The following is a 19873-nucleotide window of genomic DNA, read 5'->3' on the forward strand; positions in this document are numbered from 1 at the left end:
ATTTTAAATTTTAATATTAATGTCCCACCTGAGGTCTGTGCAAGTCTTTACCTTCCAGATTTCATTTTAAATTTGATTCTATGACTCATTGTTTATTGTAAAAAAATTGGACTACTCTACTTGATTGTAGGCAAAGAAATCAATTTGGCAACAAACTTTACCAAAATTAATAAGCTAGCAGATGAAGGCAAAGATGGACATGAATTAATGAGGCGCGCTATTCTCAAATCAACTGAGACTTCAAAGAAGAAATCCGTATCTAAAAAAGACAAAAAGAAGAAAAAGAAGAAGAAGAAGAGTGCAGCTACCACTTCCCGTGGCAATCCCTCATTGGCTCTTCTCTTTTCCACCTTCCTGTTAGGATTTGCTGCGCTTTTGGTCTGTTAATTGCGTACGTGTTGGTTTTTTTTTAACAAGTTCTTTTAAATTTTACAATTATACTTTTTATTTTATTTTTTATTTTTATACAATTAATACTTCATGTTTCTGTTATATGTGCTATGCCAAACTAAGCAAATTAGTTTGGATTTGTGATTGTACGGAGTGTCTCCTATTAAACCTAAACCTGGTGATGTGATTTAAACCGGCTAATTAAACGGCTGGGACTTCAGCGTACTGATTTAACTTAATGGATCTCTAACGGGCCTTTTTGGGCCCATGCAAAGTAGTTAGCGGGCCCGTATTCAGGGGAACATTAATGTATGCAACGAGTGAGTTTGCTGTTCGCAAGGTGCCTTCCCTATCAAGTTATCATAGAAGTTCCTCTCATTTAATTAAATTTTCCATTTAGTTCTTGAGACAAATTATTAACGAACCGTCTGAAGAAAAGCTGGTTGTGATAAGATGTATAGGGAACGAGAGAAATATGAAGATCAGGGTAGAATTTTTTTTTCTTTTGTATTTAGATATGTTTTACTATATAATTTACAGTAAAATAATATAAAATAATATAAATACTGTAAAATTGATTCTTATTTCGATTTGAAATTTTAATTACATGATTAATTTGATTTCATTCATATTTGATATCCATAGTTTGAAGGGCTGACTCTACTTTGATTGAAGACGACATAAATAATTCAGAAAATTTTAGAGAATGTATATTAAGCTGCTTATCACAGTTAATCATAATATCAATATTGACATATTCTTTATATTTTCGATTGCAAATAGAACGTGACAATTTCTTTTTAAATCGTCGAAGTGCATTAGTGGTTTACTAACCAAAAAAATATTTTTGAAACAAAGGGAAGAAAGCCATGCTGACAAATAAGTGTTACTTCACCCCTAATCAAAAGACGCCGACCTCAATAAGTGTTATAACTTATTGATTGCAAATTTGGTGCAAAGACGAGTACTGAGTAGATAGATACCTAGTACATCTATCTTTGTCTTTAAGATATAGCAACAAACAAATAATTAGCAATGCTCGGTAACAAATTGTCTCAAGATGAGTACTAATTGATGACCCCACTTCCGAGACTATCTAAAATAATTAATTATCTACATAATAACTCTAGCTGAGTACATTACATTGGCACAAAAACTGTACCAATAAGAACTGAAATCAAATTGATTTTATTCTCCTACAACATAAAAATTTACAATTAAAATACTTATCTGCTGCATTCTATAATATACTTCTCTCTGATAATTTTTTTTTTTTGCGAAGGAACGGTTACAATAACAATAAATAACCAATTTTTAATAGTTTGTCCGCAATCTCTCTTACTTGTGTTGAGTTTTGTAAATATTTTTTTTAATCATCAATGGAATTGACAGTGTTCTCACTGTCTTTCAAAAAAAAAAAACTTGTGTTCAATTTATCAAATCAAAAGCACAATGTTGAAAATGGAGGCAGCAATTGGAGCACGAACATGCATTGGAGGTAGAGCTTTAGACAGAAGAGGAAGGTACCGACTCATTCAAGATGGGTCCATCGGAAGAGGCATTGTCCCTGTCTCTTGCTATCTGATTTATCTCTCTCAAGACAGAACATGGAGATAAACAAAGATAGAATGCTGGCATGGACATTAGAGTAATTATATTAATTTCACAACTACAACATTGCTTAGGGATGTAAAAAATATATGTCATGACTTAACACAATACAGAATGGCACGGCACATCATGCATGCATGTTGATTATGTGCCGTTTTCATTCATGTGTCGTGATCACTTTTAGAAAAATAATGAGATTGTATGATATGGAACGATACGGCACGTGAACCGACCTGATTACAACAAAGCACAACACGAGACATGAGAGTGAGACACAACACGAGAATGATCAAAACAACATAAAATCAATGTCATTATGTATTCCAAACAACCATTCAAGTTTTAGTAAATAAATTTATTTTTTTAGACATATTTTTTTACAACATTGCTTTCTTTTCCTTTACAAGTTTTTTTTCACATACTTTTTCATTTATTTATTTTATCTTCTTTAAACAAATTTAAATGTAAAAAAAAAGATAGTTAAACATGACTTAACTACATGTGATTAATTGTGACAAAACATGATTATTCGCGTATCATAATCATATCCTACGATTTTTATCATGACATGTAATGTAACTAGTTACGTACGGGCTTACGGCATAGCACAATGCATCCATGTCGTTACTGAAATCAAGATTAAATTAATTTAAATTATTTATATAACAATTTTAGTTAATTTCATTCTATTTTCGGCAGTGCGGATGCGCATTTTAATTAAGGGGGCAAATATGAAATTCCTTTCATTTTATGGGTCTACATTTTCTTTTTCTTTTTTAGAAAAACTTGATAAAATGTGTCCATGCATGAATTTGTTTCATTATTTTTTATCCATGAATTTCTTTCTTTGCTAAGGTCGTAACTTATATATTCGAGATTTTGCGTATGTAGATGCAAAATTGCATTCTTTAATTGCAATAAATTCACTCTTAAATTGGAGCAGAAATGCAACAACAACAGAAAAACCAAAGGCCACGGCCCACGCCTCTTATTTTGGGAATCTTCCATGCAATAAATTCACTCTTAAATTGGAGCAAAAATGCAGACAACAATAGAAAAACCAAAGACCGCGCGTCTTTTAATTTGGGAAAGTAGCTTTCTTTTTGTAAGTTGCATTTTTGCTTTGTCAGATGGACTTCTCTGGAATCAACATTTTTCGTTGTCTTCGATATTCTTTTCTTCAGATCATTGATCGCTTTCCTCTGCAAAGGTGCAATAAATTAATAGAAATTTTCTGGTTTTTGAGAATACATAGGGAGAGACATGGCGAGCTACAAATGTGCTACCATTTTAATTATAGCTATTTGCTTATGCTTTTTTCATCTCTCCTCATCCCTGGATACCATTATCAAAGGTTAGTAGCATACTTGTCTCTTTCCCATATTTTCCTCGGAAAATCAGAACAAAACATTATAGAAGCATCTCTAATTCGATTCTTTAACTTTTGAATGAAGATTTTACTACATACTGCAATTAAACGTAAGCAATAATCCTAAAAGAACAAGAATCCAAAGTTCCAAACCAGATAGGGAGATAATAATTTTTTTATTTTCCATTAGCGTTGGCTCAACGGAAATCGGATTCAAATAATTAATCAGGTTCAAACCTATTAGCTAATCGGGTACAATTAGCCTCATTTAAGGTTCCATTAAATCCATCCCAACTTTGTATTATTCTTTGATTTACCAGTATATGTGCGAACTTGATACCAGTTTGTTCTCTGATACATACACACTCTGGATTGCCTCATTTGTGTCAGTTTTGTGTTTCCATGCTTGCCACATCTCCATATAAACCTTCCAGTCATGAAATCAAAGAGGCACAATGTTTAAAGAGTCAATAGTTTCCAGAGAAATAAGAAAAAACAACACAGTCAGTGCTTGGAGAGTTGTGAGACAGAGATTGGATTTGGAGTTCGAAGTCAGAGAGCAACCGGGCAGGGCGATAGCGAGGAGCGAAAGAGAGCGCGAATTTAGTTTTTGGTTCATCTCTGTACGGTGTGTACTAAGAAAGGAAGGAGGAACGATTTGATTTTGGGGCGAATTCAGAAGAAGGTTTGGGGTTGAATTTGATTTTGACTATTTGTATTTCAGGCTTCATCTATTGTGATTGGGTTTCATTTCTAGCCTACTCCAACTTATTTAGAACTAAAGACTTGATTGTTGTTATTGTTGCCATTTCTCAGGCTTCATCTCTTAGTCTTGGTCCATTAATACTTTTTAAAATTGACTAAAGAACAGAAAAATAACTTGGACATACATGGAGGGGCAAGCATGAACTAGGCTCAAATTTTCTACTAAATTGCAAAATCCAAGGGGGCTGCCCCCCTCTGAGCCTTATTAGATCCGCCCCTGCATAATGCTCATGTTACATCTCACTGGCTCCTTTTTATTCTTCCTAGAGATCTTTTCGCTCTGATCCACTCCTGCTCCCATCAAAAACTTGCTTTTCATATATACTTTTAAAGTGGAAATAAAACTTACACCTCAAGGATTTCAGCAGATTTTATTTCCACTTTAAAAGTATATATGATTTTAGGACCTGAAATTCCAAATCCAACCATTTAAGTTTTCTCATACACGAATCTCAAAGCAGACAAAATTTTATGCAAAAAATCACGAAATATATAGATGATTGAATTCGGAATTTCAGGTCCTTGAAATCCCCATGAATTCCAACAAATTTGTTAATTGTTTCCTTTAGAGTGAGGCTATGGTACTATGCATAGTACATATTGGTCCGTGCTATGGACTCAAATCTTTGGTTTAAAAGTTTCAATGATTGACCTGAACCGTTTAACATGAACTTCATATGAATATAAAATTTAGTTTACAAGTACATATTCATATGTATATCATGTTGAACAGTTCGAATTGACCATTATAATTTTGGAAAAAAAAAATATATTGATTCGTAGTACGGACCAATCTGCGTTATGCATAGTACCACAATCTCACTCGTACTTTTAAATAAAAGATCTTTAAATATATGTCAGACCATGACTTGCTGCTTCTCTTTCATCAAAGGAAACTTATATTTGAAACGGGATTTACGAAAAAAAAAACCAAACAAATTTTCGAAATCAAGTGACAGATTTGTCCCAAGTGCAGGGAAGAAAGAATACCCAGAAGGGATCCATAATACCACAGACAATATTAGAAGAGTGCTCAGAGGTGGTGGTGGCGGAGGAGGCCATGGTGCCTCCGGAGGGGGCCACAGTTCCAGTGGTGGCCACGGATCTTCAGGTCATGATAGTGGTGGGGATTCTAGCAGGAGCACTATTCCTAGGGGTGCTGCAGCTGCGGGGGTAGCTGCTGCTAGTGCTGGCGGCTACAGCAAGGGTCACCCCAAGAAGAACAGTTCATCGATTTGCATGGGAAGCGATTTTCTTGCAATTTCTCTTCTTGCTGTTGGTCTCAGTTCATTTGCCATTCTAAGTAAATTATCATGGTAGTGTTTGGCATATTCTTTTTAGAATTTCTTGGAGTCTATGTTACTATGCATATCACGGGTTGTTATCGTGCTACGGCTCTATATTTGAGTTTTCAAATTCTAACGGTCGATCTGAACCGTTCATCTTGTTCTCCATATTAATATGTATTTGGAGACTAAATTTTACATTTTTTTAAATTTTTTTACTATTTTTTTAGATATTCAGAAAATCACTTGATCTGAAAATTCTGAACCATACAAAAACAATGATTTTCAATAAATCTAAAAAAATAGTAAAAAATTTTCAAAAAATGTAAAATTTGGTCTCCAAACACATATTAATATGGAGAACAAGATGAACGGTTCGGATCAACTGTTAGGATTTGAAAACTCGAATATAGAACCGTAGCACGGTACCAAATCGTAATATGCATAGTACCATAGACTCACTCTTTTGAAATTGTCAAAATTTTGAAAGAGTTGTTCTTCTTAAAGGTGGTGTTTGGTTGTGGACTAAAGTTAATGTGGTCTAAGTTGTTGTTTTAACTTAGGCCTATTAAAATTATTTATATTTGGTTGTGCCTAAAGTTATGCTATGATTTAAGCTATTTCTTGTTTAGTATAAATTTGATGGCGTAAAACATGATATTATTATTTTTGTTTATTTTTTAAATTTAGTTATTACTGCCCCAGCTATGTAATATATTATTTTGTGTAGTATTTATTTTTATTTTGTGGACCAATATATACATTAATTACTGCAACAATGTTTTTTTATAGCATATTACAAAATTTATGTCATAACTATGAAATAATAATTTCATTTCATAGTACATTATAATTTTCATATCTAAATGACCTTTCAAGGGATCCATGTCTCATTTAATGCAGATTCACATATACTTTGAAGAACTTAATTGGTAATAATAATTTTCATATCTAAAATTAAACATAATAATTAATAACAGATTTTCAACAAGCACTAGTCTAATAAATAGATAAAAAAAAAATGATATTCCAGCATTTATGCATCAGATAATTAGAATTTCAAAACGTCAAGTAACGATAATTAGAATTTCAAAACGCCAAATTTAATTTTGAATTTTATATCTCAATTTTAAAGTCTTCGATGTCAAAAATATAAAAAATAAAATATCAAATTTGTTTTCTTTTATTATAAGGGTCAACTAGAGTGATCAAATTCAACGAATATTTTGTTGGAAAAATGTGATCATTCACCGGCTCAATTTGTCTTGGAGTTCAATTTTTATTTTTATAATATAATCTCGCGGCACTTCTGTACTAATTATGATGTAATGTAGCACAACAAAATTGTCAAGACAAATTGTGCCGATCTACAACAAAATCATTGTACCAGTTGCTAGGCGATTCACAGAAAAGGTAAATCTATTTATTAAATTAAGTTTCAAAAAAAGAAAAAAAAAAGTAGAGATCGCAACGTACCGTCTCGTACGAAGGAGAAGAAAGTTGGAGAAGTTAGAGACCGCGGCGGAGAGAAGAAAGTCGGAGAAAGTTAGAGACAGCAGCGGAGAGGATTGTGTTTGTAGAGATGAAAGTGAGGGAGGCGGCTCGATTTTCAACTTCTCATTTTCTTGTGCGCTTCTTTCTTCTCCTATGAGAAAATAAGAGATGAAAGTGGGTGAATGATGATTAATGAGGAGAGAGGAGTGAAATGGTTGAGAGTCAATGACAGTGGGTCCCAGTGGTATAAAATTGAAGAAAAATTTAAGACACCTAAGGATGCGGTTTAAGTTGGGCCTGTTTAGGCTAGTCTAAAATTTAAGCTATTTCATGTTAGGCCAATCAGTTTAAATCATGTTTGGTGGAATAATAGTGGCCTAAAGCTTTTATTCCACCTTTAGGTCACAACCAAACATGGTAAAAGTTCTTTATTAAGGTGAGCAACCACTTTTTTTAAATTTTTTATTGTCAAACATCTCTTCTTTAGTGAAACTTAAAATTTAATCCTACTCAACTCGTCGAACGGTACTCTGTAATGTGAAAATTTTGTGATCGGTAGAGCTTTAGATGGGTAGTAGGAATATATGTTGGGGTGAATTATATAGGTAGCATGTTTTTTTTGTTGAATGCTTAATTGTTTTTCTTTTGTTCAATGTGGAGTGGTCGTTTTAAAAAAAAATTCTCTGTTTATGTTCTTTACTTGTAGGAGGTGTACTTTGTTTTCTCTGTGCATATGAGATGGTTTATAAAGTTTGCTACGCTAACGGTATATGATGCGACTTTGTGATTCATGGAGTTCAAAATATTATACAGGTACAACTTTTTTTTTTTTTTGACATTAGTCCATAGGTGTATACACACTCACTAAATTCTGTTAGCCAAGATCGAATCTAGGAATTCCCACGTGAGGGCATATGCCTCAGCCACTGTGCTACTAGGGGTGATTAATGAGCAAGCATGAGCGAGTTAGGATATGCTCATGCTCGCTCATTAAGTAAATGAGCGAGTTGTTAATGAGCGAGCTTTTAATGAGTGAGTTATGAGCAGCTCACGAGTTGTGACTTATGACTCATAACAAAATTATATAGTGTGTCCACGCATAACAAAATTTGTTAAAAGTTATCATAACAAAATTCAACAAATTGTCATAATTCATTTAAATGAGCGAGTTGTTATGGCTATTACTTGTTTTGGGCTTTAGGCGGAGGTTTTGGTTCTGTAGATTTACAAAAAAAAAAAATATTAGTATATTACATATGATTAAATGTTACATTGTGCTCACTATATTACACAGTATTAAATATGAAACTATGCTCACTATCTATCAATCTTAATGATGCAAGGTTGATGTTACACAGAATTACATAGGATTAAATGTGACAGAGATTAGATGTGACAAATTCTTAATGAGCGAGTTATGAGCAAGTTGGATCATGCTCATGCTCGCTCATTAAGTAAATGAGCGAGTTTAAATGAGAGGATAAATGAGCGAATTTAGGCGAGCTTTTAATGAGCGATTTACTCACCCCTAGTGCTACACAGTGCTTGGCTATAGGTACAACTTTTAATATTGTAGACTACGGGCTTTTCCTAACCAAAAAAAAAAAGGTGTTCGGGCACCTGGAATAGAAAATTTTAAAATAGAAACTGTTGTAGCTGAAGGACTGTGCAATACTGCAATAAGATTTGAATAACATGTAATGATAGCAGAATAGCAGATGGAACCGAAATTTGTTTAGTTATCCTAGTTTTTTAAAAATACTCAAATTTATAAATATTTTATTATAAATAACCATATTTTTGTCAAAATTTTATTTTTGTCCAAACCGTACAGATTATTTACGGTTTCAATTAAAAATTCAAACCGTAAATATTTCTTACAGTTTGAATTTTTTTTTATTTAAAAATTCGGACCATATATATTCCTTAACTCAAACCGTAAGGAATATATACGGTCCGAATTTTTAAATCAAAAAAAAAAATTTAAACCGTAAGGAATATTTACGGTTTGAATTTTTAATTGAAACCGTAAATAATCTGTACGGTTTGGGCAAAAATAAAATTTTGACAAAAATGTGATTATTTATAATAAAATATTTATAAACTTGGATATTTTTAAAAAAACTCGGTTTAGTTATCATCTCAGTATTTTTTTTTTAATTAACATCGGTTTCTAAAAAATATTATTTTTACCATCCACGCATTATGTAGGTGCGAGGAACTAAGGGTTCCACGCAACCTAAGGTTACGTGTGTGTGTATTTAAATGGTGTTTCATACTTCCATGAACTCTATTTTTGTGAAAAATAATTAATTCTAAGTCATGGTATAGAATGATAGAAACAAAAAAAAAACCTCCAAATATTAGTATTTAATTTTAAAATGTTCGTTATTGTTAAATTAAATTTTCAGATGAATAATTAATTCGCTAATGTTTTATGCTTTTAATAATTTCAGCACAAGTGTATTGATATTTCATTATAATAAAATATTGATGAAATATTTGTTATAAATAAATTAAGTTATAGATGTTCATTTGAAACTCTTCACTAATAATTACTTCAAAACTCTCCTTAAAGATTTGTGTTTTATTTCTTCTCATTTATCAATACAATTAATTTACAATAGCTTGTTATTTATATTTTTTACCTATAAATAAAGGATGATAAGTTTGTATTAGAAACACATCAAAAGAATATATGAATAAAAGATAGTTATTGTTTTAACAGCTCCCCTAATTTGTTTTTTTTTTTTTTAATTTCCATTAGCAAGATGAATTCGGACTCTCCAAGAAAATAATAGAAGCATCTCAATAGGACACTTGTATACCCACCGAATAAGAATTTAAATTGATATATTATTATATTCATTATTATATTATTCTTTTAAGAAAAGAGAAAGAAATGGGTTGACCATCACATTATGAAATTAATATTATATTGATCTCAATGTGAATATATATAGTTAAGACAAATCAAAATTTCAACCTAATAAAATTTTATGCAGCATTAGGAAAGAATTATTTTATATGATTTTGCACATAGTCCCTGGTAACACTTGAAATTAATATTTGCTACAACATGGTTTCATGGTTTAAAATTTGCAGGATTATATAACTTCACAAAATACATATAAATTTCAAGATGAAAGAAAACATGTATAATCACATACGTTATTTATAATTAATTTTTTACACATTTCATTTTAACTTCAATAAATTTTTCATGTATTTAAAAAATTGATATGTTACAGACAATTTCCATCTTTAATTACATAACAAACAATCTCATCAGTTAGCTGATAGTGATATCTTGTTAAATATGCCTCATAATTCAACATCCAATCATTTAATTTAACCACACAAATCGAAAACATAGATTATAAAGAAGTCTAGTTACTTGATATTGATCAATTCAAAAATTAAATTCGAGTTGGATCAATCATTCAAAATCATTCGCGACATAAGATCGCAATTTCAATCGGACATACAATCAAATAACAATCGATATCAGAATATTTATTAAATTACTTCTTTTATTTTTCTCCAATTTTTCTTTCTCTATTCTTTTTCTCTTTCATTTTACCATTTTCGGTTTCATTTGATTTTTCTCTCATGAATTAAAAATGAAAGAGAATAACCGTTTTAAGGCTCCACGGGTAGGGGTGTACACGGGTCGGATATTATCCGATTTCGTCCATATCTGTATTCAGAAAATTAATTAAATTGTTCAATTCATATCCATATCTGAGACTATCTGTATCCGTATCTGAAAAATTATAACGGAGAAGGATACGATAAGGATTTTAACTATCTGTATCCTACATCTGACAGCCTCTATCAGGTTTTCAAAAAATATATATATATATATGTATTCGACTGTTTACACCCATAAACCACAAAAATTATACTTTATGTTCTTAAATTGATTTATTAAATTGCATATACATACCATTGATTTATTAAAATGTATATACATATATATTTTAGATGAACAATATAACACTATGACATAATTAGTGATTAATGTTTTGATAATATGATATATATTTTGTAACCAACAAACTTATGATGAGAAATACTAGATCTAATTTGCGAATAAAAAATATTATATTTAGATATTATTTACTATAATGTACATTTAGTAATTTATTTTTAATTATTTGAATTATATTCATATCCGTATTTGTATCCGTCTGATAGCCAATCCGTATTCGTATCCATTTAATATTTGATCCGTATTTGTATCTGAAACTATTGATATTCGTATCTGTATTCAAAAAATTATAACAGATAAAGATATAGTTTGATCACTAACCGATCCGTATATAATCGTTTACACATCTATCCACATGGATCAAAGGAGATCAAAAGAGTTATGGAATTATGCCGCGTGGCAAGAGTGCCACCGCATTCTTTATTTTTTTTTAGTTTGAATATTTACATCTGCACCTTTCCATCTTTTATTATTACAAATACGTCCAAAATAAATAAATAAATATGTTTTACCGGAGTGTTACAAAACCAAAGGCCACGCGTCTCTTAATTTGGGAAAGGAGCTTCTATTTGTAAGTTTCCTTTAAGGCTTTGCCAGATGGACTTCTCTGGAATCGACATTTTTCGTTGTCTCGCCTTTCTCGTTATCACATTATATCTTTCCTCTGCGAAGGTGATAAACTAACAGAAATTTTTCCTCAATTTTGATACATACATAGGGGAGAGATGGGGAGCTACAAATGTGCTACCATTTTAGCAATTGCCGTATGCTTATGCTTTTTTCATCTCTCCTCATCCCTGGATTCTATTATCAAAGGTTAGTAGCTCACTTATCTCCTTCCCTTTATTTTCCTCGGAAAATCAGAATAAAACCTTTTAGAAGTATATCTTATTCAATTCTTCAAGTTTTAAAGGAGATTTTTACTACATACTGCAATTAAACGTAAGCAATTTTCTTTAGCAAAACCATCCATTCAAAAAAGAAAAGATCCAAACCAAATAGGGAGATGTTAATTTTTGTTTATTTCCCATTGGCATTGGGTCAATTTTAAGCACGCCCCCATTCAAACCAGTGTCAACCCTATCAGGTTCTTCAAATCACAAGGAAAAATTAGATTCAAAAGAGAGGTATTATGTGAATCTCATGAAATGAGGTTAATTACCATTCATTTTGCAAGGTATACTGGATATATATATACATTTGAATAAAAGATCTGTAGATATTTATCAGACCATGCACTCGCGGCTTCTCTTTCAGCACATGGAACTTCACATTTAAAACGGGAATTACGAACAAACGATTAGGGGCATTTTGCACAATTGTAGGTCCTATACAAACTCAATTTCTATAAATGTTCAATGTCACTCATTGTTTTTATGTCAATTGTATAAAGTCCAAAAGTAAGGAATATCTGGTGGTTATATACCTGCAACAAAGAACATTTTGAGAAATTTTATAATGTTTGTATTTTACAAGGGTACAATACAATCTTAATATCTCTCAAGAAAAGGAATTAAAGAAACTACGGTTAAATTTCTAAACTCTGATATTTACACTACTACAAAATAAGTGATTATACACGGACATAAACAGGGGAGCTACACGGATTTTCTGCCATGTGGAATGTGAGAGTGTAGAAATCCCTGAATATTTATACACGGATATTTACCCGTGTGCGATTATTGAGAGTTACACGGATTATTACATAAACAACTGTGTACAAACACTTGCCAGCGTCGCTCTCAAAATAACCAAGCTACACGGATTATTACATAAACAGCCGTGTACGATTACTCTTTCTACACGAACATTTAACTAAATTTCCGTGTACGATTACTCTCTCTACACGGATATTTAGCTAAATGTCCGTGTAGCTCTTTTATATATATATATATTTTATGTTTAAATACATTTCTGTATGGACTTTAGTTAAATGTCTGTGTAGAATTGTTTTTTTTCTCAATTTTTTTTAATGTTTAAATACCTTTCTACACGGATTTTAGTTAAATGTTCGTGTAGAATTATCTTTTTTTTCCATTTTTTTTTTGTGGCTAGGCTCCAATTTTGCTAGCCATTTAAAATTAGAATTCTAAAACAGAGAAACATTAAACAAAGGCCTTTTAAACTCAGAATTCTAAAACTATATGACAGTATAAATAATTGATGTACACTAAATTATACAAAATTATACAAATCCATATTGAGCATTACAAAATTTAAATTGAAACCAACATGCCCACATACATCTGACATCGTTGATCTGCTCCTTGGTGTAACATTTTTGCTTTGGTCCTTGCTACAATTATAATTTGGTATTAGTTAGTAACAAGAAAAGGTAGAAGATTACAATTCATGCAACATATATATATACAAAGCCTTTTGTACATGCAATCCCATGTAATAAAACATAACATATACTCTTCAAGATCCAATACAATGTTTGTATAAAAGTTATATCCTTACCACTTAGTATAAAAGTTGGCCTCAAATGACATGCAACATATATCCTTACCACTTAGTATAAAAGTTGGCCTCAAATGACATGCAACATATATCCTTACCACTTAGTATAAAAGTTGGCCTCAAACTGTCAAAACTCTTGATTATGATCTAGTTTGGACTGACATTTCATACAAACTAAGGCGTATTAGATCCAACATATCAAAAAAGAGTATGCATGTGATCCATGACATGATGTCTCTTGGTTAAAGATCTCTAACATATTGTATCTTCAAATAACATTCATTACCATATATGTGCATACATAATAGAGAATAAATAAAAATTCTCAGTTAAAATTTTCGTCCAAAATTATAAGAAAATATTTATACATAAAATTAATTGAATCTGTATAGCTTTTATACGAACCACTGAAATTCAATTTCTTAAAAAAAATTATTGCATATTATATGAATTTACGATTGCTCTGATATCAAATAATAGTCTTAATAATTCATGACGTGTTTTGCAATTAAAAAATACAAGCAATCCAGAATCCGTAAATTCAAAATAAAATAGCAAAGTAATTTAAATCTTATAGTTCTGAAATGCAGACATCTTTATGCGGAAGCGTTAGTACTGATTTTCAACGGTTTTCCTCAGATTTGATGATGGAGACCTTAGGTGTTTTCTTTACTTCTCACTTTCAAAGATCTCAGATCTGGCCTCCTTATGCACAGAAATCAGACCAACATTCAATACAGAGAGAGAGAGTACTAATTGATCAAAACGACGCTAGAAGGAGAAGGCCTTTTATATAACCAAAACCCTAAAATAACATTTCAACACGGCTCTTTATTAAACGTCCGTATAGCTCTTTCAATGCTTTCTACACTGTTATTTAAACATAAAACCGTGTACAATTTCTACATTTCTACACGGCTCTTTATATAAAGGTCCGTGTAGCTCTCTCAAGCTTTCTACACTGTTATTTAAAAAAACATCCGTGTACAATTTCTACCTTTCTACACGGTTCTTTAATAAATATCCGTGTAGCTCTCAAGGCTTTCTACACTGTTATTTAAACAATAATCCGTGTACAATTCCTAATAAACGTCCGTGTAACTCTCTTAAGGCTTTCTACACTGATTCTTTAATAAATATCCGTGTAGAGATCCCACAGATATTTCGGGCTTCCAAAAAATTACAATTTCTACACGGTTTTTATATAAAATTGCTAAATTTATATACAATGTGCAGTGTACAATGACCATTTTTGTAGTAGTGATATCAGCTGTAATACATTTTAGATTAAAAAACAAATTTGAGGGAATGTAATGGCCACACAAGAAAATGGCTACTATACCTCCAAAACCTAGACTAGAAAAATTGAAACATATCAATTCACATATTTGTTAAATCAAGTGACAGATTTGTTCCCATGTTCAGGGAAGAAAGAATGCCCAGAAGCGATCCATAGTACCACAGACGACCTTAGAAGAGTGCTCAAAGGTGGCGGTGGCGTCTCTGTCGGGGCTCGTTCCTTCTCCGGAGGGGCCCGCAGTTTCTCCGGAGCTGCCCGAAGTTCCAGTGGTGGCCACGGATATTCAAGTGAGAGTGGCGGGTATTCTAGCAGCAGTACGATTCCTGCTGGTACTGTAGCTGCAGGGGCAGCTGCTGCCAGTACCGGCAGCAACAGCAATCATCACTCAAAGAAGAACAATTCGTCGATTTGCATGGGAAGTGATTTTCTTGCAATTTCTCTTCTCGCTGTTGTTCTCAGTTCATTTGCCATTCTGAGCAAAGTATCATGGGTGTAATGTGAAAATTTTGTCATCGGTATATCATTATTCATATCTGAAAATTAAATACATATATCTAATATCTAAATATCTGTGCGGATACGAATACTAATATGATTTAAAATTTTAATTATACGTATTGGAATAATAGATACGTACCATATAATTTAATAATATATATTATAAAAAAATATTATACACTATTATAATTAGATAAATATTACAATTTAGTTTTTGTAATATTACTAAGTATTCAAAACAGATATTTGATCCGTATCTGTCTATTATTTGATCCATATCAGTATTTGAAAAATAAAAATAGATACGAATATATTTTCATTATCAGATCCGTATCCGACCCGTTTTCACCAATAGATGGAATAGAGTGAATTTTGTCAATAAGCTCTTCACAATTTAACTAGTTCTAAAATAGTCTATTTCACTGCGGCATGAAGAGAAGTTGGAATTGAAATTCATAGAGGCGGAATTTTCAATTTTCAATTGAAAAATGGTTTTGGATCTATTTCAAGCTGAAGAAGTTGGAATAAATGATCTATTCCAAACGCATTAATTTCCACCGTTTATTCTGCTATGCTGAGCAGGTCCTACAATTTTCGTTTGTGCTTGTGTTATTTTCCACCGTAAATGTGTCATCTCTAGGCATGTACAGGTGCACAACAAGTTCACATTTCTTTTTTTCCAAAATTCATGAAATTATATTAAGTCCTATTTTTTAATAATAATTATTATTTCTGCAAATACTTAGTCAATTATCTTTAACAATAACTTGGGAATATCACATGATATAATGGTTCTGGACTCTGGACCATTCTATATAGTGGTTTGTTATCTATCTAAAAAAGTAAAAAATAAATAAAAAATAAAAAAATTAAATTTGGTATGTAAGTCAAATTTGTATATAGATCATGTTGAGCGATTTAGAGAGCGATTGTTCAAGTATTTACAATCTAATCTGACAAATTAAAATGCCTCTCCAATGTAATCTAATCTGATCGATATAACAACATATAATCTCTCTATGATTACAATATACTCATCCAGGATAGGTGTCATATAATATTAAAATCTCTCTAAAAAAATTATTGTAGCTGACCGCCCAAACACTGAGCGATTTGGTAAACATCTGTAAAAATAAAAATAAAAATTGACCGCTCAAAACACTGGACGATTAGGGTATTTTTAAAAAAAATTAGCTCAGAGGGCATATTTGTTTTTTTTTGTTGAAGGGTATTAATAAAAATCACCGTAAAATCGTCCCTACTATTGAATTATTTAAATTATTGTGTCATAAAAATATTAATTGTGTTAATATCATCACCTATTTCAGACCCGTAGGAAAGATGGGTAAAAAATTAAAAGAGTAGTTTTGACTTAATACAGTATATATGAACAATAGAATTAGAACAACATTGCATATCTACTTGTTAAAATCTTTACCGAGAATGATTCAGGTTAGATCCTCAGCACAAGCAGTTTTTGGAAATAAATAGACATGAAATCGAATTCTCTGTATTAAATTATTCTGAAACTTCTTGGAACCCAGCAGTCTGTTATAAGGAATGTATTTTTGGGTGTGATTTAAAGGTTGGTTTCCATATCTTTCGCGCTCATCTATAAGTGGTGATAAAAGAAGTTTTTTTGCTCGAATTTCACATCATCTCTTTCCTCTGCAAAGGTGCACTAAATTAATAGAAATTTTCTCAGTTTTGAGAACTACATAGGAGAGACATGGCGAGTTACAAATGTGCTACCGTTTTAGTAATTGCTATTTGCTTATGCTTTTTTCATCTCTCCTCATCCCTGGATACCATTATAAAAGGTTAGTAACTCCCTTGTTTTTTTCCTTTATTTTCGTCGGAATATCAAAATGAAACATTTTAGTATATCTCAAGGATTCGATTCTTTAATTTTGAAGGACGATTTTTACTGCATACCGCAATTAAACGTAAGCAATTTCCTCCAGAAAAAAACATCCATTAATCCAAACCAGATAGGAAGATCGATGCTAATTTTTGTTTATTTCCCATTGGCATTGGGCCAATGATGTTTTTCCATTTGAAGAGCATGCCTCCCTTCAGGTGGAATTAGAAAATTTTAATAGAGCTGACTTAAAATTAAAATGTATATTTGTTGTGAGTAGGGTTTGAACTCAAGACCTCTCAATTACAAGATAGAACTTTAACCATTAGACTATAACTAAATATTTATTGTTTATTAAGGGTGATCAGACTATATAAAAAGTTTAAAAATGATAAAATTAAATTAAATTTCTACATACATGATTAAAATATTGAAATCATAGGTAAGCCACCTTTGGCTAAGCCTTAGATCCACACACACACACAAAACCTATTTATTCAAGTATTGTGTGAGTCTCATGAAATTGAGGTTAATTATAATTCATTTTGCAAGGTATATATGCGGGATATTATTTTGAATTTGATGGTGTTAAGGATTTGGGAGACATTAATTACCCCCCTTTTAAAACATTAAATTATTCCTTGTACCTGATTACAAAACTTGTTTTTCATATATATACATTTGAATGAAAGATCCTTAATTAAATATTTATCAGACCATGTACTCGCGCTTCTCTTTCAGCAAAGGGAACTTTAAAACGGGAATTACGAACATACGAATAGGGGGTATTTTGCACAATACAAACTCAATTTCTACGTGTTCGGTTGCTAAGCGGGAATGGGAATGGGTTTAGATCCAATTTGAATAGCCAAAACACTATTCGCGTGGGAAAAAAAAAATTCACTAAGCCTGTTCGGCCGACAAATGGGAATGGGCATGGGCACGGGAATTGAACTGAAAAACATTGTTTCCGTGGGAAAAAAAAATTCAGTTTTCCCACATGAACAGTGATTCGCTCGAACAGGTCCTAATAGTGAATTTTTATTTTTTCCACGGGCACAGTGGCACACCGAACACGCCCTAAATGTTCAACGTCACTCAGAAATTGTTTTCCTGTCAATTGTATAAAGTCCAAAAGTAAGGAACATCTGGTGGTTGTACCTGCAACATAAGTACATTTTGAGAAACTTTATAATGTTTGTATTGTTTATTCTTAATCTTTACAAGGTTACAATACAATCTATACCTCCAAAACCTAGACTAGAAAAATTGAATCCTATCAATTCACAAGAAAAAAAAAAAATCAAACAAATTTTCTAAATCAAGTGACAGAATTGTTCCCAAGTGCAGGGAAGAAAGAATGCCCACAAGAGATCCATAATACCACCGACGACCTTAGAAGAGTGCTCAAAGGTGGCGGTGGCATTAGTGGAGGGGCTCGTTCCTTCTCCGGAGGGGCCCGCAGTTTCTCTGGTGGTAGCCACGGATATTCAAGTGAGACGGGTGGGTATTCTAGCAGCAGCACTGCTATTGCTGCAGCTTCTGCCAGTGCCGGAAGTAACAGACATCATCACTCAAATAACAGTTCGGTGATTTGCATGAGCAGTGTTCTTGCAATTTCTTTTCTCGCTGTTGTTCTCAGTTCATTTGCCATGCATTCTGAGCAAATTGTTATAGGTGTAATGTGAAAATTTTGTCATCGGTAGGGCTTTAGATGGTAGTAGGAATATCCGAATATATGTTGGTTTTCTTTTGTTCTATGTGGAGTGGCCGTTTTAAAAAAAAGTCTCTGTTTATGCTCTTCACTTATACGGGTGTATACCTTGTTTTCGCTGTGCATTGAGATGATTTCTAAGTTTGTTCCTGCGTAGGCTTCACATAAAAATAAAAATAAAAGTTTGCTCCGCTAGCGGTTGTCTGATGTGACTTGTTATTCATGGGAAAAAGAAACTCTGTTGTAGCTGAAGGACAGTGAAAGATTAGAATAGGATGTAATGAAAGCAGATGGAATAATGTGGATCTTGTGAATATATAAAATCTTCACAATTTAACTGATCTAAAATAGTGTATTTCACGATGGAGCGGGAGCAAGTGATGCAGGAGTCTGCCAACACTGACGACTCTCTCTGATTTGCTGTTATCTTTGCTTTAGAACTCATCTTAGTGCTTTTGATTTAGTTGGATGTAAGAACTGTTGTGTGTTATATTTTTTTTTTATTTAGTTGAATCAGACAACATATTCTGGTCTGATTTTTAGAAAACTTGTAATTTAAAAAGTTTCAATCAATGAAATGGGTCTCTGTCTCTCTTTTTTTTTTTTTTTTAAAAAAAAAATTGTCTATTTCACTGCCGGAAGATAAGGTGGAATTGAAATTTATAAAAGCTGAATTTTAAATTTTCTAGTGGCTTTAAATGCTGGAACCGGATCACCTGCCCTCTGGGGTGCACGAAATTCCTATCCCTAGAGCCACTGCCGGATGGAGCCGATGTCACTTTTAACATTTAAATATTTGATCTGGGGCCACCTCAGATCCACCGACAATGACTCTAGGGGCAAAAATTTCCTGCCCCCCAGGGATGCAGGAGATTCGGTCTCTTAAATGCCTACTAATAATTTCATTAATTTTAAAACATATTAAAAATGGGAATTTTCAATTTTCAATCAAAAAAGTTATTTTGGATCTATTTCAAGCTGAAGTTGGAACAGATGAAATAGTCCATCTAGTTCAAACGCATTCCCACCATTTATTCTGCTATACTGAGCAGGTCCTACAAAATTTTCGTTTGTGCTTTTATTATTTTGCTCTCATGTAGAATTGCTATATATATTTATCTCCATTTA

The 19873-nt window shown here is 32.1% G+C and overlaps 1 protein-coding gene and 1 long non-coding RNA gene across 2 annotated transcripts in view; both read left to right on the forward strand.

Annotated features, from left to right (window-relative positions):
- Positions 1-19873, forward strand: part of LOC144551308 (uncharacterized) — an 80442-nt gene that overhangs the window by 1205 nt on the left and 59364 nt on the right. Inside the window, exon 2 of the long non-coding RNA XR_013510798.1 lies at positions 131-401. This is a non-coding gene — a long non-coding RNA (uncharacterized LOC144551308). The remainder of the gene's footprint in view (positions 1-130; positions 402-19873) is intronic.
- Positions 3206-5455, forward strand: LOC144551284 (uncharacterized). The gene is made up of 2 exons (XM_078299200.1): positions 3206-3355; positions 5112-5455. Exons 1-2 carry the CDS (start codon positions 3265-3267, stop codon positions 5453-5455), a joined length of 435 nt encoding a protein of 144 aa, XP_078155326.1. The 5' UTR covers positions 3206-3264.

Source organism: Carex rostrata, chromosome 1 (assembly GCF_964058835.1).
Source record: "Carex rostrata chromosome 1, lpCarRost1.2, whole genome shotgun sequence".
Lineage (NCBI taxonomy): Eukaryota > Viridiplantae > Streptophyta > Magnoliopsida > Poales > Cyperaceae > Carex > Carex rostrata.

Coding starts and splice junctions, on each gene's coding strand:
- LOC144551284 (XM_078299200.1), top strand. CDS start 3,265: ATGGCGAGCTACAAATGTGCTACCATTTTAATTATAGCTATTTGCTTA. Junction 3,356..5,111: donor CCTGGATACCATTATCAAAG/GTTAGTAGCATA, acceptor TCCCAAGTGCAG/GGAAGAAAGAATACCCAGAA.